Raw genomic sequence first — 27,875 nt, 5'->3', positions numbered from 1 at the left:
ACTTGTTGGATGGCCATGGGCCAGTCACACTCTCAGTCTTGCCTACCACGTGGGGCTGTTGTGAAGATAAAATGGAGGAAAGGGAAATGGTGTAAGCCACTTTGGGTCTCCACTGGAGATGGATCAGTGGACAGACAACAGACAGAGAAAGCAGGACATGGGAGGCTTTTCAATGAAATGAGAGGATTGTTGCATGTTACCACCTGTCTCTAAGACGGCAAACCCAAACATAATTACTAGGGAATAAGTCCCATTGAGTTCACTATGACTTACTTTTGAGTAAATATGGTTAGTATTGTGCTGCTAGATGGCCAGGAGTTCTGAAATTTTCATTCTAAAAAAGTCCACCCGTCACTTATTCCATACTCATTCCTTATTCCTGTCTCGTTTCCTTTCATTATCTTGTGTGGAATTCTAGATGTCTTTGTACAACTGTATTCTCTCCTGATGGCTCCATTTCTGGCTTCTGATTCTGACTTGATTTCCTTCTTTCTGAATCTCCTTCTTACCCCCTTACACACCTTGTACATCCATTCTTTCAGGTTTATTCCTTGAATTCTGGTTACATTTTCCAGTATTGTTTTAAAATGTTTTCTGTGTATACATATAAAAGTAATGTGTATATACAGAAAAACATGTTTTCAACCATATTTAATAGGGGTATACACAGGGTTTCCAAGTCCCCCCAGCAACTGCGGGGGGGGGGGGACTGCAGGGGATGAGACTTAACAGCTGCTGGGTGTGCTCGCTGGTGACATAGTGACATTGCTAGAAACACGCTGATCTCACTTCCAGAAGTAACCTCATCAGATGGCCAGCTGATCAGAACCACTCTGATATTTGGGGGAAAAAATTATGGTTTTTGTCCAAATACCAGGGCTTCACCTGACGATGTGCTGACACACTTCTGGGTGCAAGAGAAGTAACATCAGCATGTTGCTGGTGATATCATTATGTCAATAAATCTCCCATCAGTGGCAGGGGGTGGTGGAAGCCCTAGGTACAAATGTAGGGTTGCCATTCCCCCACCGGGGGCAGGAGATCCCCAGATCCCACCCTTCCCCCTGCACCCACTTACGTGGCTGGCGGGGGGCATGCTCCCTGGGGAGCCCCCTCCCCAGGTGGTGCAGTGTGCCCTCGAGCAGAGGATGCGCTCCCATACCATGAGAGCGGGCAGCAGTGGTGGAAGCAGCAAGAGCAGACTCGCGAGCATGGCCGCTTGCTCTCACCGCCACTGCTGCTGCCAGCTCTCACCACTGCCACTGCTGCTACCTCTAACTGCCACAGCCCCTGTGCACCAAATGAGAACGAGCAAGCAGGCGGCAGTGAGCGGCCATGCTCACAGCGAGAGACGGTGGCAACCAGGGCCCCCCTTTGACCGGGGGGCGCCCTTTGACCCTGCATGATGACTTCGCTTGCAGAAGTGACATCATGAAGCGAGCCGGTGGCACGCGCGTGGAGAAAGGAAGCCAGGGTAAGTACTGGCTCCCAGTCCCCCGCCAGGAGATTACAGGGACCTGGGGATCCCCTGTCGAGGGACTCCAGGTCCCTGGTGACCCTATACAAATGCCAGAGAGCTACAAATGGCAATGGCGCTCTGTCACATGATAGGAAATGCACGTTTGTTATTGTGTAACACATAACTCTAAGCCACCTCACTGAGGTGGTGTTTCAGTCACTGAAGCCAAAAGCCGTTTTGTGCTTGCTGGATCAGAACAGCATGTAGTATGTATGCATATAAACTAGTTATTCAGTTGCCATTTGCTTATGCAAAGCAGATACTTGGATACACAAATCTGTTCTTAGGCAAATTTGTTTCTAACTTGCAGGTATTTGCTTGAAAATTTAGTCTCTTGCTCCTTTCAGCTGCAGTTTTGATTAAATTCCATGTTATGTTCAATGAAAACTAAGTGAGTTGTTTGAAAGACAAAACTACTCCCTCTCCTCCTTTACTTTCTTACTTGTTGTTCCAGTCATTTGGTTCAGTATCATGTCACAGATGAATGGCCCTTCCTCAGCTTTTTCATTTCAGTTAAGAGAACAAAACTGAGAGCACTTTAATCTTCTTTATGTTGCTGCCTTAATTAAAAGTAAAAGTTGAAAGAAGTCAAGCCAACCATGGAAAAAAAATTAATGCTGTAGACCGTCCATGGAAGTAGTTTCACAAAATAAAGGCTTTGCTATAACATTATCCCCAGAGCTTGGCTTACTGGAGACCATTGTCAATGCTTCCATTGACCTCAGTGTATTTTAAAATCCATTGCTGATAACAAGAAACTCTGAGAGTAGAGAGGGGACACAGGTAATTTTGGTTGATAGCTAAAGAAGCTGCAGGCTGGCTTTGAACAGGGATGATTTTGGATAAGCTATTGCACCTGTGTGGGTTGCCATGCTATTCCAATGATTCAGAGCCCCCAGTAGGTTGCCACAGGTTTCCTCTGCCCTCACTTACCTCCGGAAACTGATTCCCCCAGCAATTTTTTGCTCAGTGAGGCCCCCCTTGTGGCAGGTGACCTTGGGTCAGTCACAGCTCTCTGGAGCTCTCTCAGCCCCACCCACCTCACAGGATGATTGTTGTGGGGATAACAGTAAGATAGTTTGTAAACTGCTCTGAGTGGGCATTAAGTTGTCCTGAAGGGCAGTATAGAAATTGAATGTTGTTGTTGTTGTTTTTATTAAGGACCAGTGTTCGGAGTGAGGAAACAGGAAGGGGAAATGGCACTGATATGAGTACCTTCCTGTCTACATCTTTGACTACAATCTTCCTGGAAGGATTGTAGCAAAACAGGTTTGAAGAAGAGTATATAAAGGATGGAGGAAAGATAATTGGAGCATAGTTGGGGAATAATGTCATGTGGATAGTCTAGAAAAAAACCCACTGCAGTTCAGTTACAAAATGGAACCAAATGCCCTGTAATGGAAACTGCCATAGACTCTGATATGAAAACCTCTCTCGTAATGAATTAGTTTGCTGTGGGTATCATGTTAGTGTGAATGAAAGATACTTCCCCATGGTGGGCTTAAGATGCTGATCCTGATAATAAAAGCATACACAGGATTTTACCTTCTTGATGGAAAAATGTCACTTTTCCTCCTAAGTCCTCCAGGCCTCACCCACCTTTATTATCAGGAGTATGTTGCCTTTGCTCAACATATTCATAGGAATATGGAGCGTATTATAATATTTATTGATTTTAACATGCTGTATATTTAGAGTGGCTTGAGATAAAAGAATTAATGTTCTGAAAAACCTTGCAGCCTAAGCAAGATAGAAGAGAGAAGCCTGGAGGAAAAGAAGTGAAATAAAGCAAAATTTAAACACTGAAATACTTAATAAAAAATACACAGAGCATCATCTTCCAGCAGAGCATCAGTTTCATGCACGGCTGCTTTGGAAGGAAAGGTACAGTCTCACTTCTTCCTCCAGCCAGCACAGTGTTGCTGAATTGCACGGGGGCAGGGGTCCAGTTAGCTGTTTGCTTGCTTGCTTGCCTGGGGTATATAGGTGAGGGGCAGCACTTCCTTCTGGCTTGCATTGGCTGAATAAAGAAAGTTGCTGTCTGGATTGTCTCCCACCACTGTAACAGTTTTTCAGCAGAGAAGAGAGGGTAAACATTGTATCATAATCACAGCTGAGGGCTTGCGTCCACACTAGCCATTTTCTCCAGACATAATGTGGTTCTTTGCATGGAGCACCCCTTCATCATCCCAACCAAATCATAGCAATTCAGTGCTGTCTGTGTTGTCGTCCTGTCTTTTTAAGACCTGGTTTGTGTTGATTTTGCTGTATTTGAACGCACTTGCGCAGCACACGTTCAGTACTGCTTCTCATAGCTGCCAGGTTTTTAGTTTATTGTTTTGAGTTCACAGTACCGTATGGCATTACTCAATCATCTGTTTATTCACTGTTGTCTGCTGGCAGACCATTAACAACAACAACAACAATAACATTTGATTTATATATCTTCCTTCAGGACAACTTAACGCCCACTCAAAGCGGTTTACAAAGTATGTTGTTGTTATTCCCACAACAAAACACCCTGTGAGGTGGGTGGGGCTGAGAAAGCTTCTAAAAGCTGTGACTGACCCAAGATCACCTAGCTGGCTTCAAGTGGAGAAGTAGGGAATCAAACCAAGTTCTCCAGATTAGAGTCTTGTGCTCTCATTTAATTTCTTGTTTCCTTTCTGCAGTCCCTGTTTTTTTCATTATTGTAATGGTGCAATCTTTATAATGAAAAGTTTTACAATTGAACACAAGTACTTTTCATTTTGATCTTCTGTGCAGTCCCACATGGGGTTGCATATGTGCAGGCCTGCTGATCGATAGGTTCTGCAGCTTAAAATTCCTTTAGGGGGCACCTGCCTCCTCCCAGGGCGCATGCATCATTGTTTCCCATCGAAATAGCCCACACTCTGGGAGGAGCAGTGCCTCCAACCCTCAGTTCCTCTGTTGCTGTCAGCTCGAGAGGTTCTCCTGCAGCATTGCTCTCTCTCTGCCATGCTGGGTTTTCCCCTTCCTGTGCTGCTTCGCCTGGACACAGAGAGAGAGAGAAGACTATAACGGTCAGAATGGCTGAAAAGGCTCTTTTTAAGAAATGCACACAGTGCCATAGGAAGATGACAAAGACAGACGGGCACTTTTTTGCCTCGTCTGTTTGGAGGAGGGCCACAATGTAAACTCTTGCAAGCACTCTCAGAGCTTCACCCCTAAAGCTTGGGCTGATAAACCCACCAGGTTCAAGGCCACGTTATTGAAGTGAGCGCTATCAGGTCCAGTAGCTATCTGCTAAATCTGCTAAGTCTTCTGCTCTCCAGAGCTAGCCAGTCAGTTGGATCCAACACCATCAACCGGCTCACCATCAAACGCCCGGAGCCCGTTGGATCTGACAGCACCTTCTCAGATCCAGTGACATCACTCAAACTCGAGCGCACCAAGTCCATTGGATCCGACACCACCTCAGATCTGCCAACAACAGACAGCCTCGGGTACTCCGAGTGTGTTAGATCCAATGCTGTCCTGGATCCGACAACACTCCAAATCTAGAGGCCATTGGATCCAGCAGCTAGGACTCTCTCTTCAATGCCCATCTTTATGGGTATGCATTCGGCTCCAAAATCCAGCAGGCCAAGATCTGAGGGAATAGTAGGACCTGCTCCTGAGTCCTTGGAACCACCCAGGAAGAGGACCAGATCATCCAAGCACGAGGAGGGCTCTCACAGAAGGTCTGTTATAGATCTGGAGACAGACAAGCTAGAGGCCATAGAGACCCCATGCACCCTTTCCCTTCATGCAAGATCATGTTCAGAGTGCTCCTCAGAGGAGGAAGGAGAGCTGTTCTGGGTTTCCTCAGACCCAACTCATCAGATACAGGCGCAGATACCGCACCAGAGGTGTTGTGTACACAGATCCCCATTGTAATACCAAGAAATACCTCCACCTTTGGGGATCAATTGGGGAGAGCCCTATGGAGCGGAATCTATAGGATCCACACCTGACAGCTTCACGCAGCCACGGGCACACCATCAACAACACTCTATCCCAAAACCATCCATGGCCTTTCATTTGTCTGAATCAGACCCAGAGCCCTATTCAAGGGAACGGAGTCCAAGCCTGCCATTGGACCCATCACCAGATGAGGCAGTAGGAGACAGGTAGACAGTTTCCCCGATGGATGACTTCCAGCTCAACAGCAAATGCTCCAAATGGCCATATCCTTGGATATAGATGTGGCATCCGGTGAGGTCAAGCTCAATGATAAAATAATGCAACACCTATATTCAGGAAACCCAGCCAACATCGTATTCCCAATGATCGAGGGGTTCATAGAGTTGACGTCCACATTATGTGAGGCCAGCTTTGATACCCCCAACATCAAAAAAAGCTGAGTAGCTTTATAAAACCAAAGAGGACGAATCTCCCTTCCTATTTACTTACCCTCCTCCATCTTCGCTGGTTACTGAAGAGATGCAGTCGAGGCATAGGCAAGATCATCATTCTATGTATACCTGCCAACAAAGAGGGGGGAAAGCTGGATGGTTTGGGACAGAAGGTCTATGCATCTGCAGCCCTCAACATAAAAATCTGAAATTACACAGCTTACCAAATATTTTTGTGGAACAAGATGGCAGCGTATAACAACCATCTGCTGGATGACCAGAGAGTTCTTGTTAAGGTAATCCAGGAGGAGGCGATTAGGCTTTCCAACAACAGATCAATGCTGGAAGGAATGTAGCTGACTCATCCACTAGGGCCTTAGCTTCAGCTGTAGTACTGAGGAGGCATTGCTTTACCTATTAAAACAAGAAGTGGGATAGAAGATCAACTGTATGAAGGCCAAATGTTCTCAGCAAAAACCAAAAGCAGAAAGAACAGCATACTGCAAGATCCTACCAAGTTTTGCTGCCCTCCCAGCAATCAGGAGTTCAGCCCTTCTACAGATAGCAGTATCAACAGCAACAGTACAGACGTCGTTAGATACCAGCCATACCAGCACCAGTATCCTCATGCAGTGGCATAGCGTGAGTTCCAGGCACCCAGAGCAACTCCTGGCCAGTGGCGCCCTTTCCCCACACGTGTGCACACATGTGCTCCCAGGACCATGCAATGACATCACTTCCTGGAAGTGACGTCATCATGCAGGGTGCACCCACCTCCCGGGAGTGCTTCCACAATTCAAGCTGCTCACCTCTCCACCCATTACCTGGCAGCGTGCACCCGGCCAGCAGCCACTGCAGAAGCCAGAGGGCCAGCAGGAGGGCCACTAGGCATGGCAGGCAGCCAGGGTGGCATGGGTGGCCTCCCAGCCCTCCCACACAGTTGCCCATGCTGCCGCTGCCAGCTCTGCATGCTCCTAGCCAGAAGCTTTGCCCGTCACCCTCTCTTTTGTAGCACCTGGGGCAAGCAACCCCTAAATATGGCCTTGTCCTCAGACCACTCAACACCTACCAGTCATGGCCAATATCAGAGGCATAAACCTCCTCATAAAGCACGATAGGGTGCCCCACTGCCTGGTGATAAAGACCTGGGCCTAAGTCAGAAATAAGCCTGACTAGCACAAGGGGAATCTGTTGTATTTGGTGATAGACTTACCCAATTTTATGTAGCATGGGCGTAAATCAACACAGATGTTTGGGTGTTAGAGATAATCAAAACAGGTTATAAAATTGAGTTTCATCATTCCCTGTATCTGAGTTTTCCTTGTAAATCAACACAAGGTACGTTGCCTGAGCTGGCTTATAAGCTGTCAGCACTGCTGGAGAAAGACACAGGTACCTGCTTAACCTTTACGCTTGTCTGTTAGCCTCTGTTCTGGAATATCTATTGAGCCTAAAGTATGCTGGGCTTTCTCCCTCTTTGATCAAGGTATATCTAGCAGCAATATCAGCATTCCACTTTCTTGCAGACAAGAAAATAGGGGGTTTTTGCGCTAAATTTCTAAAGTGTTCCTGACAGGGCTTCACAACATGTTTCTTCCAGCATCTCAAATTGTACTTCAGTGGTTATTACAGCTGGTGCTGGCAAAGCTGATGACAAAACCATTTGAGCCCCTAGCCGCCTGCCCCTTAGTGACCCTATGCATGAAAGTAGCATTCCTGGTAGCTATTACCTCTGCAAGGAGGGTAAGTGAATTAGTGAAGATACATGCGGAAAAGGTAGTGCTTAGACCTACTTAGAATTTCTTCCAAAGGTTGTTTCCAAATTTCATATTTTGCAGGAGTTAATAGTCCCTGTCTTATTCCCTTCTCCGATATCTGAGGTGGAGCGGACACTCCATACACTGGATGTAAGAAGGGTCATACTCTTCTGTCTACTGTACAGCATCTTTCAGATCAGATGCCCAATTATTTGTTTGTTATGCAGGCCCAAATAAGGAGGGAAAGGCTACCTCTCAGATCATTGCCAGATGGGTAGTTCAAGCCAATAGAACATGGTATAAACAGAATAAGTTACCTTGTCCATTGGAAGTCCATGTCCATTCCACCAGGTCACAGGCAGCATCGGCAGCCCTTCTCAAAGGCGTTCCCTTGCAAGACATTTACAGACATTAGCTGAAACCTTCATCAGACATTATACCCTAGATGTACAAAACAGGAAGGAAGCAGCCATGGGTCAAGCAGTATGGCTTGTTAATCTCCTATGTGGGACTGCACAGAAGACTGAAAATGAAAAGAGGATTGCACTTACCTGTAACTGCTGTTCATTGAGATCTTCTGTGCAGGCATATATACCCTCCTTCCTTCCCTGCTGTGATCTCTTCATTACTTACCTGGAGAGCTCCAGTGGCTAAGGAGAAACTGAGGGTCAGAGGCACCACTCCTCCCATAGTACAGGCTGTTTTGGTGGAAAACAACCATGCATGTTCTCTGGGAGGGAGCATCTGCCCCCTAGAGGAATTTTAAGTTGCAGAACCTACTGATCAGCAGGCCTGTGCATGCATAATCCCATGTGTGCCTGCACAGAAGACCTCAATGAACAACAGTTACAGGTAAGTGCAACCTGTTTTTAATCTGCAAAATGGAAGTGAAGGACTCACTGGTGGGTCCTTAATCAGCAAATGACTGATATTGTGACCAATGTCACAAGGAAACCACTGATTAAAGGGTCTGCACAGAGGAAGTAGAAACTGCTTTCAAAGAAGCACACTTTCAATGGTGTTAAACCATTAAACCTAATAGGACATTTAAGAGCAAATATGGTGCAGTGGTTAGAGTGTTGGACTAGGATCTGGGAGACCCAGGTTCAAATCTCAGTTCTGCCATGGAGGCTCACTGGGTGACCTTGGGCAGTCACACAGTCTCAACCTATCCTACTTCTCACAGTTGATGTGAGGATAAATTAGGGGAGAAGAAGAGGATGTGAATTGCTTTGGGTCTCTATTGGGGATAAAGGCAGGGTATAAATGAACTAAGTAATTAAAATTCTTGTTAATATAATATATATACAGGGCTTTTTTTGAGGGGGAATGCCCCGGAATGGCATTCCGGCAGCTCTGGAATCTGCCCACGTGATTCCTTCCTCCTTCGGCCCCATGGGCTCTGCAGAGGAGGCTTCCCTGCTTTGAGTTCATTCTGCTTTCTTTTCATTCCTCTCTCTCTCCCTCCCTCTCTCTCTGTGTGTGTGAGAGAGAGAAAGAGAGCAAACTGGGGCCCAGTGCGGGCTCTGCAGAGGAGGCTAAGCTGCTTTGAGTTCATTCTACTTTCTTTTCATTCCTGTTTCTGTATGTGTGTGTGTGTGTGTGTGTGTGTGTGTGTGAGAGAGAGAGAGAGAGAGAGAGAGAGAGCGAGCAAGCTGGGCCCAGCGCAGGCTCTGCAGAGGAGGCTAAGCTGCTTTGAGTTCATTTTGCTTTCTTTTCATTCCTCTGTGAGCGAGCGAGCGAGCGAGCGAGAGAGAGAGAGAGAGAGAGAGAGAGAGAGAGAGCAAGCAGAGCTGCTGGGGCTGGCTCTCCAGAGGAGGTTAAACTGCTTTGAGTTCATTCTGCTTTCATTTCATTCAGGGGGTTCTGTATATGTGTGTGCTGCTTAGAGTTCATTCTATTTTATTTTCATTGGGGAGTGGGGAGTGGGGCTGTGTGTGTATGTATGCTGCTTTGAGTTCATTATGCTTTCTTTTCGGGGGTGGGGCTGTGTGTGTGTGTGTGTGTGTGTGTGTGTGTGCGCGCGCGCACGCACGCGCTGCTTTGAGTTCATTCTGCTTTCATTTCATTCAGGAAAAAAACCCTTTCTCATAATAGTGTAATTTTTCAACCTTACGAACATTTATCTCGTCGTAATGCATTGTGCTGGGTTCCGGGAAGCAGCATTACTTCTGGGAGTGGCGTCACTTCCGGGAGTGATAACTTCCAGAAGTGACATCATCACACATTTCCGGGAGCATGTGCGCACTTTGCATGCGCACATGTGGTGATAAGAGAATTCCACTATCTCTTTTCCCAGAAAAAAAAGCCCTGCATATATATACTCTTGTGTGTGAGAGAAGGCATCATGGGATCGTTATAGGAAATGCAGTGTTGCATTATGGACAATTTGGAATACGGAGGGAGCAATCCTGAACAGGTCTCCTCAGAAGTAAGCCCCATTTTATTCAGTAGCATCTGTTAGGAAAGTGTCCTTAGCATTGCAGCCTTAATCCTGCTTTCAGCAAACTGTACAGTTCCAAGCAGACCTGTTCAGGGTTGCTATCTTGGGGAAGAAAAGAAGAGGAAGAGTTTCAAGTAGCCAAGAAAAGTAGTGAGAGAGGGAGTTAATGATTATTTTTCAAATAAAAGATCATGGAGTAGTCATGCGTTTTTTAAAATATACTCCCCCTTCCTCACACATTTCTTTATACCTTTCTTACTCCTTTTGCTTTCTCCCTTTCCGTGGTCCGCCTGTGTCCTAGCTGGGTTGGGGTTTTTGTTTGGTTTTGCCTTTCCTACAGTATGGATATTTTGGATGCTGTTCTAGATTTTTTATGATAAAAAATAAATAAGGCTTTTGAAAAGACATGCATATAGTAGGTTAATTTAGAATATATTTGTGTTTTTTTTGTCTTCAGATCTTGCTCATTATCGCCTCAGTGATTGGCATAATTGTATACAGGCTGTCTGTGTTTCTAGTGTTTTCAGCAACGCTCCCAAAGCACATTAATGGGACAGAAGCAATCCAGAAGTATCTAACTCCACAGGCAGCAACTTCAGTCTCTGCTTCCATCATTAGCTTCATAATCATTATGATTCTGAACATGATCTATGAGAAAGTAGCAATCATGATTACTGACTTTGGTAAGGTTATCAAGTAGCCCAATACACAAAATTTGCAGGGGGGAAAATCCTGAGAAAAATGTTATGTTTCTGAATGGGAACACCAGCAAATAGAATACCTCTACCATGTATTTTAGAATCTTCCCATCATTGCTTGCAGTGACTTTTAAATATTTTAAAATGCAGGCTGTCTCTTATCAAAGAAATATGGCATTCATCTCCATGCTTAAGAAATCCTGGTGTTGTCAGCATGAAAGATCAATTGTTTACAGTGATATATTTATGAAACTGACAAAGCACAGATTACTATAATAATTCTAGCTTTATGAAAACGGATCAGTACTGCTTAATGTATTCAATTGCATTAGCTATTGTTTAGAGTAGCCATTTTCTTGTAAATAAATAGGAAAAGAAACATGGTTCTAAAGCTTTTTTTCCATAGTAAATAGATACACTGTTGAAAACATGCTGATTTTCTTCCCATCCAAGTCATTTACATTAAAAGAACTGTCCTACTTTAGTGCATCTAAAGTAGTTGTATTTAAATATTCTTTCATTTGCATCACATCAAAATGTTATGTTCATTATGTATTGAATCTGCTGGAGGCATTTTGCATTGAGAATTGCTGCTTGTTCATGTGCAGAAGAACACACACACACACACACACACACACACACACACCACCCTTTTATAACACATAGTCATGGAATTAGCATAATGGCTACAGTATATTAGGCAACTCTAAATAATCTGTGTTATAATGATGTAAATTGTATTCAAGGTTGCATGACGCATATGTATTTGTCTCCAAAGCTGTTCTCAGGTTAACAATGTCTCTTTTTCACCCCATAAACTCCAGAGCTACCAAGGACACAGACCGATTACGAAAACAGCCTGACCATGAAGATGTTCTTATTCCAATTTGTCAACTATTATTCTTCATGCTTCTATATTGCATTTTTTAAGGGGAAATTTGTAGGTTACCCCGGTGACCCAGTTTATTGGCTTGGAAAATACAGGAACGAAGAGGTATGCATGAACAGCTCATCATGGTGTCTGTGTGTGTTTTCCAGTAACTGGAGATATTAGGAGGACCAAACAAGATGTTGAAGGTAGCATTATCTCAATAGCCTTTTTGAAATAAAAAGCAGTTTTGGAAGTAGATGCCGGGGGTTCGTCATCCTTTCCATACTGGTGATATTTCACAGGAAAAACCTGCATCTGAAGCCAGTATTTTGAAAAACAGCAGCAGGAGCCCAACTTGAATTGGAAAAACGACCAATGGGTGAAGGGCTATGGGTAAAGGGACTTCAGTGCTAACTCTTCAGCATCCCCCCCAGTCCCTCCCAAAGCTGCTGTGGGCTTTTTAGAAGTCCTTCGAGATAATGTTATATGACTTCATGTAATGTTGAATTGGTCCTCAGTCTAGGGTGTTTTGTCAGCTCCAAGGGCTGCATTAGGAGCAGTGACAGTGCCAAAGTCCAAATCTGGGAGCTCATTAAAAGCTAGTCCCAGGCTTCACCATCAGTGTGGGCTTAGCTCAGCAGAGTTCTCTCCAGAGCTTTCTGCTGCTTCCAGTCTCCTTCCCTTTTGCAAAAATGTCTGGGCTGTTGTGATGACGAAGCCTCATAAAGAAGTTTCCATTACCTCCATGAACAATGAGCACTGAAACAGCAGTGTCCTAAAAGCCAGGAATCTTGGAACATGCCCCAAATCTCTGTGCATCTGGGACACTGTCATGAATATGCATAGCACCATCTCAGTCACAAGGAGTCACACGGAGATGGTTTCCAGGGAACCTGATGTCTGTATTAAGTGCTTGAGGATCCTGGAAAACTACGTGTTACAGTATCTATGGGTTGTATTCAGCCAATTCAGTATGGCTCAGTTCCCCTCCTTACTCCAGAGGAGTTAGCCATGTTAGTCTGTAGTAGCAAAATAGAAAAGAGTCCAGTAGCACCTTTAAGACTAACCAACTTTACTGTAGCATAAGCTTTCGAGAATCACAGTTCTCTTCATCAGATGCACCTGACAAAGAGAACTGTGATTCTCGAAAGCTTATGCTACAGTAAAGTTGGTTAGTCTTAAAGGTGCTACTGGACTCTTTTCTATTTTCCTCCTTACTCCAGCACCTGTCCCACATGGCTTTTGTCTCTGAAGGTCCTACGATACCCAGCATGGCCCTTTTGAGGACTCCACCCTCCCTTTTCACCAGCCAAGAAACTGATGGGATTCAACCCCAAGATGCTTGAGATGCTGCTGTTTCAGTGCTGCTGTTTCAGGCCAGCTTAGAGAAGCTTCCTGCAGGGCCTCCTAGGTACTGAAGGTATAAGAAATTTGGGGAGATGAGGCAAGGCAGGATTCACAGGTAGACTGTAGGAGGTTTGTGGATAGCCAGTGATGCCCTGGAAATGTGCTGGAGTCCATTTGGAGAATGCGCTTAGAAATGCTATGAGTTTTTTCTTTTTTCTTCTTTATAAAACTTGACACTAACTGAGCCCATTCCAGGCTTGGGAGTGGGGAGATGGTTGCCATCACTAATGGAAAGCAAACCATCTGAATACTGCTGCTAGTATTTAATTAGATTAATTTCTAATTATGTCACTTTGCACAACGTTGTGAAAACAGCAGGTGGCCGTATTGCTATGGAAAATATTGCCATTATTTTCTGGGCAGGTATTCTGAAACAGTAAAAGACATTGAAGTTGTCATGGTCACAGAATACAAGCCTGAATACAGCTGGCTTTCTCCCTTGATCTCACATGGTTCCTTTCCTCACGTGATTCCTCTCCTCCCTCTAGCCCCCGTGACGCATGCCTTTCATCCACGGAAGCTTGTAATGATGATAAGCTTAGCATTGTCGAAGGCTTTCACGGCTGGAGAACGATGGTTGTTGTAGGTTTTCTGGGCTGTATTGCCGTGGTCAAGACCACGTCAATACAGCCCGGAAAACCCACAACAACCATAAGCTTAGCAGTTTGTCACATTGATCTCCTTCATGCTGCCCCGTGATTCCCTTTTTGCTGGTCAGTGGAGACTCTTGACTCCCTTTTTCAGCAGCTGAAAAGCTCGATGGATATGAACTATATAGTTTAAACCATAGGAAACTTAATCGCCCCAATCCAGAACATGGAATTTACGGAGGCAGGCCACACCAAGAATACCCAATGAAAGGAATCATATGCCCAAACAGTGTTCTGTGTGGCATTCTTACCATTTAAAGGGCCTATCTGGAAGTACAAGCATATCTTCACTCTAATGATCAATGATTTGGGGGGGGGGGGCACAGAATGGGCAGTCGGCACATGCTGCTGCTGTACTACTAAAGCTCTGCAGGTCTGGCCTGGGTGACAGATCACCTGGGAACCACATATAAGTCATTCCTTGTATCCTCAAAGATAAGGGGGATAAAAATGTCACTGATTATTTTTGAAATAGTCTCCATTAATAATAGGCAGGGTAGTTATTTGGAGGAAAATGTTCTAATGATATTTAATGTAAGAAAGTTTTAGGGAGGATGGCTGTTGTGGGTTTTCCGGGCTGTATTGCCGTGGTCTTGGCATTGTAGTTCCTGACGTTTCGCCAGCAGCTGTGGCTGGCATCTTCAGAGGTGTAGCACCAAAAGACAGAGATCTCTCAGTGAGGATAATGAGAGATCTATAGGGAGGATAATCATCTTAGCACTTACCCAGTTTTCTAAGTACTTTATCTTGTCATTTTTACAACGTATTACCCCAAACTACAGGTGGGGGAGCTGAAAAAGAATAATTTGCTTGAGGCCAACTAGGGAGATCTCAACTGGAACAACATTTGTACTGGCAGCCTTCCAGATCACAGATCATTCTCTTAGCTACTTTCGTACGTTAGTTCATATACCGAAAGTTCATTCCTTGTAAAATTAAAAACCTTTCTCTCCTGACTATTCCATTAGTGTGATCCAGGTGGCTGTCTTCTAGAACTTACAACACAGCTGACAATAGTAATGGGAGGCAAAGCAATTTGGAATAACATTCAAGAAGTGCTTCTTCCGTAAGTAACTAATGCTGAGAGACGGCAGTTAAAACAAATTGTAACCATAAAAGGAGTTAAGATAGATTTTAGAGAATTGGAAATAAATCTAAACCTAAAATGAAGTAGAAGTTAGTTGGTACTATATTTGTATGCAGCTTTCTAGTGTGTTTTGTCCTTGTTTTAATTCATGTTGACGTACACTTTGGGTGCTATCTGGTTTGGAAGAAAGGTGGAGACATAAATGTTTTAAATCAATAGAATCTCAGTTGCCTGAACATAAAGTAAAACTGAACCATTAAAACATAAAAGGCAATTGATTCAAGTGATTTTGTAATACTCCGGTTCCTGAGATGCTCAGAAAGATTTTGACGATGGTGAGAAAGAGTCTTTCTGTCCTCCAGCCTTAGAGATGCAGGCAAAAGACATTTTTTATGGAACCAGTGATGAAGATGTATGAAAAAGAGAAAGAGAAGCAAGGGAAATACATTTGGATGAGTATTTTTCTTCTTCTGTCTCATGTGCCAAGTACAAATCTAATGTAAATGAACTGAGGGCTAATTTAGAATTTTTAAAATTTTGTATTCCAAATTATGAAGTATATGTTATAAAGTCCTTGTGTCCACTGCATATCCAGTCTGGTCTTTTCAATGAGATGTACACACTAGAAGTTCTGTGCTTGGAGCTTAATTCCGTGATGGGCTTGGGCCCAGTTTGGATTAGAAGTATGGGGAAGGGGACCTCAGCCTCCCCCATCACACAGAACAGCCCTGAGGCGTTGCTGTTTGTCCCATGGGAACCACACTTGTACTGATGGGCTACACATAATGGGCTGTCTTATGCTGGGAAAATGGCTCAGAAGGAAAATATCCCTTCTGAGTCCTGATTTGAACTGGGCCCATGCATGCATGAAAATTAAGTTCTGAACACATTTATGGAAGAGACCAGAGCAGACATGTGGGTGACATGAGGACTTAATAGAGTGCTGAAAAGTCCAAACACAATGGCTAACTTGTTTGTTCATTAAAAGAAAAAGATGAGACAAATTCATGGAAGAAAAACCTATCAAAAGGAAATTATTACAGAAAAATGGAACCTCCATGTTCTGTTGAGGTACTGTTCAAGGTATATGGACATGTATTTTCCATTTAAATATCGTAAAGGATAGCTCTATCAAAGCCTTTGTCCTTTCCCTCCCATTCTTGTACCTACTTCCAATCAACTTCATTGTTCCTGAATTCTAGTCCTAATACACACAACTTATATACGGAGAGGGGAAATTATTTATCTGTCTTCTCATAACATGACAAAAACTTTTTATCGTGACCCCACCTAGTCATGTTTTTTAAACAAAACTTTAATTTTCCTTCATAGAAAGGTGACCATGCCCTATGTTATTTTTCATGTCTTTTTGTGTCCATTTCAGCTCTATTTTTGAAAATGGGGAGTACTTTATGAATGCTATTTGTTGCTTATAGGAAAGACAAAAAGAAAAATCCTGAAATAAATTAAAATTATGTTTTTTCTGTTTTTGTTATGCAAATCAAGAGAAAGATTATTTAGAGAATGGAATTCATTCTGTCCTTCCAGTGGGTAGATATAATTGCCAGAGCTCTGAAGTATGTGATACTAGTGCAAATAGCTTACTGGGTGAAAAAACTATACAGTTTTTTATTTTAAATACCAATGTATTCATTTCATGGAAGTTACACTCCAGTTACAAGAGTTTGTCATTAGTCTATATAAATACATCTGAAAGTTCAAAACCATTTTAAAGCTAAATTGGAAGCACATCAGAGTATTAAAAATCAAGGTAGTGGTTAGAATGTTGGACTAGGATCTGGGAGAAATAGGTTCAAATTCCCACAGTGCCATGGAAACTTGTGGGGTGACTTTGGGCTCGTCACACACTCTTAGCCTAATCTACCTCACAGGATTGGTGTGGGGATAAAGGAGAAGAGGAGAGGAGAATTATGTAAGCAACCTTGGGTCCCCTTTGGGAAGAAAAGTGGGGTATAAATAAAGTAAATAAATAAGTAAATAAATAAATACCAATTAATCTCAACTGGAAGGGAATCTCATATCTTTATATATTAGACAAGCATTGGAGTTATTGAATACAGGCAAATCTACATAGTGGGGCCAGCTGCGGATATAATTTAGGGTTCGGCAAACTCAGGACAAATATTTGTGGAAAACATTGAGTTTATAAGAAAATTATTTGGGGTCCTCTCTTGTCTTTTAATAGGTTATCACCATGGTTGATAGTCTATAAAAGATGTTTAATATACCACTGAAGGCCAAGTGTTGGGAGGATATGTTCTGAAGTTTGCCATGTTTGTACTTACTAAGAATCTGTTTGCTAAGAGCAAGTGTACGAGGTCATGAAAATAATGCAAACATTTTAAAATTGGTTAAACCAATGGATTCTGGGTTGAAGGCTTAAAACAGTAGATGTTCTGGGACAACCGTTAAACTTGCCTCACTTCAGATAGTTTTAAATAGTATTAATTGTTTCAGAGCCAGATTGATTACTTAATTAATTAGCTGCGGTGTATAAAGCAAATGAAACTTTAGTTCCAGTTCAGTACTTGGGGGAAAAAATTATCATCTCCCTTATCCACGTAGAACTTCACAATCATCCTGTGCTGAACAAGGGTTCACTACTACTGCCGTTGCTGTCAGACAGAGAGTTTGCATATGGTATTGATTCGCAGCAAGTTCTGAAATTACATTTTGCAATTTAATCCCTTGGACAAAAAACACAGATAGAAGAATATTGCCATTCGGAAAGATTGATTCTGTAGTATCATCATCTTTTTATAAAGATATTTGAAACTCGACCCAGTGGGAATAAAATACCACAGTTCTAATTTACTCTGTCTCCGTGGTGCTGAGGGTCCAGCTGTAAATTAAACACAGCCGCATATATCTTTATTCTGATATTTTCTTTTTTAACTGAGAGGAGGAGTCGGGGCTGCTTCATTGTTTCCTCTGTGACGGCTTACTACCCCAAAGTGATGTTTCATCCTATGGGGGAAAATAAATGAGTGTGTTTTATCACTCATGGTAAAAAAAGCAGTTTGAGGGAAATTTTGAAAAATGAATGGAAAATGCCAGGATTCTTCTGTATTGTTTTCCCACTGAAACTTATACTCTTGGTGTATATTTTTGGTTTAAAAAATAGAGTGTCTGGGAGAAACAGGTTCAAATCCCCACAGTGCTGTGGAAGCTTGTGGGGTGACTTTGGGCCAATCACACACTGTCAGCCTAACCTACCTCACAGGACCAGTATACATGTAGCAATGTATAGTATTCAGTTTGGTTTTGATCATGAGTGCTAGACAATGAAAAATCAAATCCATTACGGTCTAAGTGAGCAGTCAAACCTCTTGTATATTTAATCTGAACCTGGCCCCCATGCAGATCAATAGAAACAGAGAATGGGGCAAGGTTCAGATATGGGTAATTCGTCTACAGACCTGGGGAACCTGGAGCTGCCGCTGCATAAGCCAGGCAGGTAGAGGCAGCGTCACTGTGGGTAGAGGAAATGGGGGAGTTGGAGCTCCTCCCCCTCACTGCTCTGTGAGCCAGGCAGTCATTAGTGGCAGCTTTGCAGGCTGGCCAGTGGGTGGGCAGCCCAGCAAGCTAAGGGGAACAAAAAGGGGATTTCCCCCCCCCCCCATGAGTCTTGCACGTCATCTCCTTGTTTATTGCGTAAGGACAAAATATTTATAACAGCACAGTCCCTAGAAAATAAGACTAAATTTTGTGGTGATGATCCATAGATGGCTTAAGAATCTGATTGGAAGATGTTGCACGACTGCTCGATCGGAAAAGATTGTCCCACGCTGGGAACAGGACTACCACCTGCAACCAATTGGCAAGCTTGGATTGTTTTATGAGTACCTTGAAATGGGTAAGCTAGCAATTCGCATCTCAGTTTTGTGGGGAAATCTGCTGAATGCAAGAATATTTCTATAATCCTATTAAATAAATAAGACTGAAGAGGTAGACTTTTACAAACTTGCAAAAAGTGAGAAGGCTAGATTTTTTTGGTTAAATTTATTATTTAATTGAAAATATCTTGGCTAAAAGAAGTTCCCTGAGGTTGTGTGTGAGACATTAGACATGCCAATAAAAGACATGATTCAGCTCATACGAGTGTACAGTTATCCATATCAGCAGAAGAATACTCCTCGTGCACAACACAGAAACCCAACAGTACACATATGAGGCTTTGGCTCATGTTCAGAATAACCACAATAGCATCTGTGTAAATGTTAACCTCTAAATTATAGTGTGCTACTTCCTTGCAGCAAGAAATAAACATATAACCAAAGGATACTTGGAAGGATCACCAAAAAACTGCACTAATTAGCAATGCAGATTCTATTTCATAATTTTTTAGTTCCAGGAGGATTGCAGAATGTTTGCACTCAGTAGTTGTTCCATATTTCTGGGACACAACAGCCCATACTTTTCAAGGAACTGGTACTTTTGGGTGGCTGAGAGCAGTTCTGTGGTTAACTGCAGCAATGTACTTCTCTGATCTCTGAAAAGACATGGTGCTAATGTGTCATATTGCATTTCTCTTTGACAGTTATACAGTTTGGATTTGTCACCTTATTTGTGGCATCATTTCCACTGGCACCCCTTTTGGCTCTTATTAACAATTTGCTGGAAATACGTGTGGACGCCTGGAAGATTACAACACAGTTCAGGCGTATGGTTCCTCAGAAAGCTCAGGACATAGGAGCATGGCAGCCAATCATGCAAGGAATAGCCATTATTGCTGTGGTCACAAATGTAAGTGCAGTCTTACGGCAACGACAATCTCTACCTTAAATTTCAACAATTTCAGTCAGAGAAGTCATCTTTAATCTGATTTTTAGACTTTGATACTCTGCATTGTTTTTCTTAATGCCTTCTTTACCAACAGCATGCTGATGAGGCATAGTGGTTAGAATGTGGTACTAGGACCAGGGACAGCTAGGTTTGAATCCTCGTTGGGCCATGAAAGCTCACTGGGTGATTTTGGGCCCATCAAATTTCAGCCAGTTTCACATAGTTTTTGCAAGGATAGAGTAGAAAAGAGATGTTGCAGCAAGCTACTTTGAGTCCCAATTAAGGAGAAAAGTGGGAAAGAGAACGATGGTTGTTATGAATTCTCTGGACTGTATAGCCATGTATAGACCACGGCTATACGGCCCGGAAAATCCACAACAACTATATTTGGTGTTCCCCTCATATCAAGCACTGACAATATGTTACATTTTCTTTGGATGAGAGAGAGCTGTAAAAACATATTCAGCTGGATCCCTTCCAGTAAGTGAAGAGTCCTGTTCTGGCAGAAGGAGCCTTTCTTCTTCTGTGGAAGGAATTTGTGGAATCCTTTGTGCTTTTTGTCTTTATAACATGTATTAATCACAATTATATAAGTTGAGTGTATTGGAGGCAAACAAGATTTTTGCAGCAGGAAACACAGCCACTAATCATGATGCTGGGCCCACTCAAGGTAATCAAGGCAGGTAATACCGTTAAAAAACACACATACATTTTTCTCTACTGAGTCAAACCACTGATTTGTTAGTGTGTTTTACACATTTAATGGTAGAAAACAAGCAGCAAGGGTTAATTCATTCTTTGGCTTGGAAGACAGATTTAATTGAACTTGTATTCCACTATGGAGAAGTGTACTCCCAGGTCTTGGCTGTGCCTTCCAGAGAAGAAACACAGTTTGTTCAGACTCCTGGGTTCTAAAATGGAGTGAAACAGAACAAGGAAAGAGAATTTTTCCTCCCCCTTCACCCCTATATACTCCAGTGAGTGGAGACAACAGTAAGAAAAGTTGGACAGGTTTCTCTGTCCAACAGCTTGCCATCAATTTCAAATCATGCTTGGTCTCATTCCTAGGGAATCTTATCAGATCAGTGGGACACATCACTGAGCTTTGTGTCTGTGCCTGTGCCATTGTTGTCACCAACTTATGTTAACACCTACTGGAGTTTTCAAGGAAAGAGATAAACAGAGGTGATTTGCCATTCCCTGCCTCTGCATAATGACCCTGGTCTTCCTTAGTGGCCTCTCATCCAAATTCTGACTAGGGCTGACCCTGCTTAGCTTCAGAGATTTGACAAGATTGGGTTACCTGGACCATCCAGGTCAGGGCACTTAGAAAGGTAGAACTCTGTTTAGGATGGCACTGTGACTCTAGCGATTACACTAGGCCTAGGAAGCTACGAGAGTGGATTAATGGACTTTCAGAATAGTGAATTCAGGTAACTCCGTAATTGGAGAGGACAACCTCTCTCCCACAGCCAGTCTAGTGTAGTGGTTAAGAGCAGCAGGACTCTAATCTGGAGAACTAGGTTTGGTTCCCCACTCCTCTGCTTGAAGCCAGCTGGGTGACCTTGGGTCAATCACAGCTCTCTCACCTCACAGGGTGATTGTTGAGATGATAATAATAACACACTTGGTAAACCGCTCTGAGTGTGGCATTAAGTTGTCCTGAAGGGCGGTATATGTCGTTGTTGAATGATGTCGTTGTTGTTATAGATCCAGAGGAGTTAGCCGTGTTAGTCTGTAGTAGCAAAATAGAAAAGAGTCCAGTAGCACCTTTAAGACTAACCAACTTTACTGTAGCATAAGCTTTCGAGAACCACAGTTCTCTTCGTCAGATACAACCACAGTTCTCTTCGTCAGTATTATTTAATTATATTTGTAAAAACCACGGATTTCTTTCAAGTATCTTAAAAGAGGCATTATCCCTTATGTGCAAAAGATGGTGTCTGCTGGAAACAAAGAAAATAAGTTTTCTCTCTTGATCCAATTGTAACAGTATCAAAGGACCTGGAAAATGAGCAGTTTTGGAAAATAAGTCTGGTAGCTTTGCCACCAACAGAGGTTCCCAGTAACTGTAAATCTGTGCTTTTCATAGCCCTTATGATTATTGAATTAATGTAACTTTGATTCAGTGCATCTTATTTCTTTTCACTTTATGTATTAGTCTCTGTAATACCTACAGAGCTACAAGTGGCTGTTGTGCAAAACTATCTTGGAATGTGCAGGTCATCCAACATAGCTGACATCAGGGAACCAAAGCTGCTCATTTTAAAATCAGTTTTAATTTGTCCTGATATAAATAGAAAACAAAAGATTATAACTTGGAAAATGGAAATCAATTTTTCCCCAGTATGAGTAAAAATCAGTGTACAGATCAGGGTAAGGGAAATGTTTCCTTTTAGAATATAAAAGAATATAAAAGATAATTCTGCTTATGTCCCTGTGGCTGTATACAGCAGTTCTGGAAATAATTTGAAAATGCAAGTGTATATAAAAAGCATCTTGTAAAAAGCAAGGCAGTATCACAGTGCAGAGAAAAGACTTTGAATTCAGAAATTATTTTTATAAATTAGTGTGTAGTATTTTGATACTGGGGAGAACCAGGAATGCAGCATATTGTAACTACCATCTATCAAATGTTTGCTTAACATCTATGATCTGATCCTTATCTTTCTTTCTATAAAGGCACTGTGATACTACTGTAACATATAATGTTCCCTAAGTAGATATTTCTTTTTAATCCAACTATGGGTTTATCATGACGTGGCACAAGAGAAAGGTCTAAAGATACCTGATACAGTAGTTCTGTCTCTGAAGCAAAGTAGGCTGGGATTGGCTCATTGGATCATCAGGACCCCAAAAGCACTACTCTCAGCTTCTTGAAGAAGAAGGATACATTTTAAAAAAGAAGAAGAATGTCTGAAGAAGCCTGCTAGATTTAGGCCAGTGGTGTGTCTAGTCCAGCTTCCTGTCTTGTGCAGTGACCAGCCAGTTGCCCTGGGGGGGAAAAAAGGTCATAAAAGCCAGTGATGGACTGCCGCTAGATGTTGATGTTCTCTGTATTCCCTCTGGCTAGTATCTACTGATGGGCCTACTCTCCATGAAACTCTCTGAATCTTTCTAATCCCCTTTTAAAACCATCTATGCTTGTGACTACCACTGTGTACAGTGGCAGTGAATTCCATAATTTAATTACCCATTGGCCAAATAAGAGTTTCCTTTTCTCTGCTCTTAATCTGTTGGCCATCAATTTCTCTGGGAGCCCCTGAGTTCTAGTATTGCAAGAAACAGAGAAAAAAGGTTCTCTCTAAAAGTTCATCAGCTGATGTACAAGTAGAAGGGAAATGGCAGGAAGAAAGGAGAGTTGAGATTATGGAAGAGGCTATAGAGCTGCTGGTGAAAGGAGGAAGAAAATAGCTGCAGCTACTAAGTGGTAGCGATCTGGAAAGGAAGTGCTACTTGGCAGCAGGGTTCTGTAAAGGGAATCTATAAAGGGCAAGCTTATTTTATTTTGTTTCGTTTATATCCCACCTTTCCTCCAAGGAACACAGACCTTTGTATATAGCTTGTTATAGGCATCACGGTAATAACAAAATAGGTTTCCTGGGCAGTCTGCCATTTATTGGAGAGACTTGGATGTGCTCAGCATCAAAATGGCACAATTATATATATTTTTTCAAGAAAGATGCAGCGAAAAATTATTTCTCTCCAGGTCTTTTTGTTAAATTGTACTCATTGTCCTCTCTTTTGAAATGCAGGCAATGATCATTGCTTTTACATCGGATATGATTCCCCGCCTGGTTTATTACTGGTCATTTTCAGTCCCTCCCTATGGGGATCACAGCAGTTATACCATGAAGGGGTACATAAACAACACACTTTCAGTCTTTGCTGTATCAGACTTCAGAAATGAAAGCAAGCCAGACTTTCCCTCATTTGAGAATCAAACAACTTGCAGGCAAGTCTGTTGTCCCATTTAAAATGGACATTCTTAATTTTTTAGCAATTAGAATGCCATTGCTTGTTAATCTGCTTGATAATGTAATATAATTGCAAATGACAACAACTGATGAAAGATAGATAACATACTATATTTTTATCTAACAAAATCATTTTGAGTGTTTACATCATAAGAAAAATATATTTCAGCAGATCTAGCTCATTCTGAAAATTAGATCTACATTTTGTTCTAATTTACCTAGAATGCTGCATTAAATGGAGAGGGGTCTTATTTTGCTCCCCCTTCTGGCCTAAGCATGTTCTTACAGAAACTGTGGAAATGACTGCTTCAATTTTTTTTTTAGGTACCGGGATTTTCGATATCCTCCTGGACATAAACATCAGTATGAACACAATATCTATTACTGGCATGTTATTGCAGCCAAATTATCTTTCATCATTGTCATGGAGGTCAGTACATCTCATCCTGAGCTGTATCATTCAGGAGTTTCTTTGACATTTTGCATTTAAAAGAAGTTTGTGCAGAACATGTCTTTCCCCAATACTTCCCTAATATCCTGTTATGAACTCATGTGACTGATAACAGTTCCAGCTCTGCCCCACCAATGATCACATGGACAGGGATGCAACTTCCAAGGAGATTGTCTGATTCAGTAAAAAAAAAAATCAGTTATCATTTTTAAGATAGCTGGTGAAAAATAAGGAAAACCCAGATTTTTAATTATTTAAATAATAGCCAACCTGGATGAGTAGTTTTGGCAAGCTCTTCTAAACAGAATATACAAACAAGGGACTTACAACAAATTTGTAAATATTTCATGTTGACCATGGATATTTCCAGATTTGCAGCTCCTTGGGGTTAAACAATCCCAGCAGTCTACAGGAAGTCACAGGACATGGAAAACCCACCCACTCCTGCTGCCCCCTGCTTCTGCCTCTCATTTCCCCCCTCCCAATCCCATCCCATCAGATGGGAGCTAATGGGTGGCCCGCTCTCCCTGCCATGCCACCCATTAAAAAAACCCTCCACTCTCTGTACATGGCCCCATTGTGTGGATGTTTAGATCTGTGTTCTTGGGACCATGTTCAGAAAGAGAGATAAAAATAATAGTGTATATGTACATGAGTGAGAAAAATTATACTGAAGATTGTAAAAATGTATGCAGAAGCAAATTCCTCGGGGAAATTCTCCATTCTAGTAAATTCAACCAACTGATACTAATTCTTCTATGAGGTCCTCTTGGGTGGAATTTTTGCAAGCCCCAATCCAGAGCAGATGATGGGTACTGAATTTGCACTGCTTCTTTAGAAATTCAGATTGCAAAAGGCAAAGAAAAAGTTAACATTGTGCTTTTTGAAACTCTCACATTTACGTTTTAAGCCAGCCTGAAGTGTTGTTTAATGAGGGTCTCTCCCTGCCATCCTTATTGCTTTTCATAAGTGAATAGTGCAGAGCACAGCCATCATCCTGCCCCATCCACTCCTTGTTTGCAATACACTGCAGGTGATGCTGAGGATGCATCCAGACAGCAGTTCTGAAACAGCGGTAGCAGATGTGCATGTAGTACCGATCTGTTCTCCAACGCCAGTGGTGACTCCAGAGCTGGCCCTTTTTTGTCCATATCGCCATAGTAGAGCTTAGCTCTCTGGTCTGCATGGAAGCTGTCACACTGAGATGGCATAAATAGAAACTTGACTTCTTCCAGTCTTTTACAACTGAGCTGAAAATGAAAGAATTTGACCCCTGGACGTGTTTGGAAAAGTCCCTTAGCAAGCAACCGAGCAATTCTTAAAGAAATGCTACCACTCACAGACTTATCTGTGAGCCCATTTTATGTTCAGATTTGCTCCCTCTGTTGAAATAAATGAGGAAGCCTACATGCCCAGAGCTTGATGGGTATATAAAAGCACACAGAACTCTGGATTAGGGCATGTGTCTCAGTGCCTGGACTATATATTTCTCCTTAATAATGGTTACATATTCTGGATAACTGACCTTGTTCTTATTAACCTTCTCCAGCATATCATCTATTTTGTGAAGTTTGTCATTTCCTACGCCATTCCTGATGTGTCACATAAAACGAAGAGCAAAATTAAGCGACAGAAATATCTAACACAGATACTTCTTCATGAGAATCCTCTGAAGTCTATGAAGAAAAATATGGGGAGCATCGCCGATAGAATATTAAAAGGAGCAGATGGCAGTTTCCGTCCTAAATCTGAGTAAAAGCTTTACATGCTGATGGTGTCCTACCCTGTGGAATTGCTACTGAGATGTGAATGGTTCAACGAAAAAAAAGAAGAAGAACCGGTCCAGAGACTTGATAGAATAATGACAAGGGAAGAAGCTAATATTTAGAAATCAATTTACCCAAGTACTTGTTATGGGCTGTTAAACATACAAGAGTTTAATCTAAAATTGTGCAATGTGCCTTCAAGCTATAGGTCATTTGATCTGCTATTAAGTTCCAACAACACTTCAGAAATCAAACCGAGTCCTAAAAATGGTACTGACTCAATGTACAGTTTTTGAATACTTTGATCAGCATATCGACTGTCATCAGTAGTCCTGTGCAGACAGTCAGTCTGGTAAGAAATATGCATGAGAGGACCAGAATTGTGCCTTCATATACCCCCTTCCTCCCACCTTAATGCCTTGATGGATCCATGCACTTAGATCTTAAGTATGTTGGGTGTACATGAGCATGTCTAATGAAAAGATTATGATCACTGCATTGAACTGGGGGTACAGCCAGCAGGCATGAGCCAGAGTATCTTTAATGGAGGTTTATGAAGAAATTTACATTTTATTTCTTAAAATAACTGATGTGAAAATAGTCTCTTATGATTGCAAGCTCTGTGAAGCTTGGTGCAGTCATCAAAACTGCAGAAAGATATATTGAAAAACTTCCAATTACAGTGTTTTAAGGTTGACTGACACACTGGAGCACTTTTTGCTTTTGCCACGTGTCTTCATCCACAACAGCAGGGAGAAAAGTGCATGTACACCAGCTAAGACCTTGAGACAGCTGCAGTAGTTCTTGGAAAATAGGGGAAAACAGAGCTACAGTCACTGAAATAATAGCAGAGTGTTCCTGTGAACCATCCTGTTCAGGTTCGCTTTGGCTTTGTATATGAACACCAAGGATTTTCAAGTCCTCCTTTCCAGCTGTACCTTTGCCTGCTCTCCGCCCCCTCCCCCCCTCCATAAATATGTTGTGAAATGGGGATAGTCTATGATTGTCCTTACTTCTCTGAGCCCTTCTTCAGATGTAGAAGGGAAGAGATGTGCAACATTAGCCTCTGTAATGGGTAGGCTATGTGAAACCTCTGGATGGGAGCATGACTCCTCTCTGTCCCAGGTGTAGCAAAGCAGGGCAATAAATTCAGCTTGCTTGATTCCCAGACAAGCAACTGACTTAATGGACTTTGAGCCAGAGAATGGGAATTCTGTTTTTATCCTGCTCTTCCTCCAGAAAGCTCAAGCTGGTGCACATGCTTCTCCCCCTTCCCATTTTATCTCTCGAAAAGTTGAACTAAGACTGTGTGACTGGCACAAGGTCATTCAGGGAACACCGTGGCTGAGTTAGATCACAAACTTGCCTGGAGTCTAAAACACCAGCTTGTCACCACACTTGGTCTACCATGCAGCTCTCAACTGGATATGCAGTAGTGCTCAGCACAACAGGGTTGCAGTTAGAAGGGAACATCAGCACTGCTGTCATGCAGAAGTACTCTAAGACCACTGTACGGCTTTTGGCTCCTAGACGTCTTTTTCTCTACATAATGAGATCCAGTATACATGATTAGAGAGAGAGAATGTGTGTATATCTGTAAGAGAATTCCCTTAACATTCTACAGCGATCCCAACAACGGACCTATTGGGTAGTAGAGCAAACAACAAAACACCCCGTTTCCTTAAATTTGAAGGTTTCCATATTAACAGTAACTGTTGGGGAGGTAACGTGGCTTGACAAAAAAAAGATATAAAATGTTTTTTAAAATATATTTTAAAAAGATATAAGAATAGTAGAATACTTAACAAAGGCAGTTCATATCTACTAGGCCCAGGGTTGTCCTGGCCTGGTTCTGAAAAGTTCTTGGTAGGCCCTGGTGGCCTGCAGGCTTCTAGCTGGGAAAGTGAAACTGTCCCTTCTCCCTCTGAGGCAGAGGAAATCTTGGGTGTTTCCTACCATCCAGTCAGGCAAGAAGTTGATTTTTCTTCCTCTTCCTTTGGTGTGTGGGACCGCCCTTCCTTAGTTCTGTTCCTGCCTCCGGGGAGAGCTGTTCTTCAACAGACTAGCTCTGCTGTTTCTCTTTTT

The 27,875-nt window shown here is 42.4% G+C and overlaps 1 protein-coding gene across 2 annotated transcripts in view; it reads left to right on the top strand.

Moving 5' to 3' along the window:
- ANO6 (anoctamin 6) overlaps nucleotides 1-26,869 on the top strand; it is a 96,993-nt gene extending 70,124 nt beyond the window's left edge. For both annotated transcript variants that reach the window (XM_054988109.1, XM_054988110.1), the window contains exons 13-20: nucleotides 10,535-10,760; nucleotides 11,600-11,769; nucleotides 14,672-14,769; nucleotides 18,537-18,667; nucleotides 19,352-19,557; nucleotides 23,352-23,551; nucleotides 23,898-24,003; nucleotides 25,574-26,869. In XM_054988109.1, coding sequence (XP_054844084.1) covers nucleotides 10,535-10,760; nucleotides 11,600-11,769; nucleotides 14,672-14,769; nucleotides 18,537-18,667; nucleotides 19,352-19,557; nucleotides 23,352-23,551; nucleotides 23,898-24,003; nucleotides 25,574-25,780 — 1,344 coding nt within the window. In that variant the 3' untranslated portion in view covers nucleotides 25,781-26,869. The remainder of the gene's footprint in view (nucleotides 1-10,534; nucleotides 10,761-11,599; nucleotides 11,770-14,671; nucleotides 14,770-18,536; nucleotides 18,668-19,351; nucleotides 19,558-23,351; nucleotides 23,552-23,897; nucleotides 24,004-25,573) is intronic.
- The last annotated feature ends 1,006 nt before the right edge of the window (nucleotides 26,870-27,875 follow it).

The sequence above is a fragment of the Eublepharis macularius genome, chromosome 9 (assembly GCF_028583425.1).
Source record: "Eublepharis macularius isolate TG4126 chromosome 9, MPM_Emac_v1.0, whole genome shotgun sequence".
Taxonomy (NCBI): domain Eukaryota; kingdom Metazoa; phylum Chordata; class Lepidosauria; order Squamata; family Eublepharidae; genus Eublepharis; species Eublepharis macularius.
This window is presented reverse-complemented; position numbering and strand designations above follow the sequence as displayed.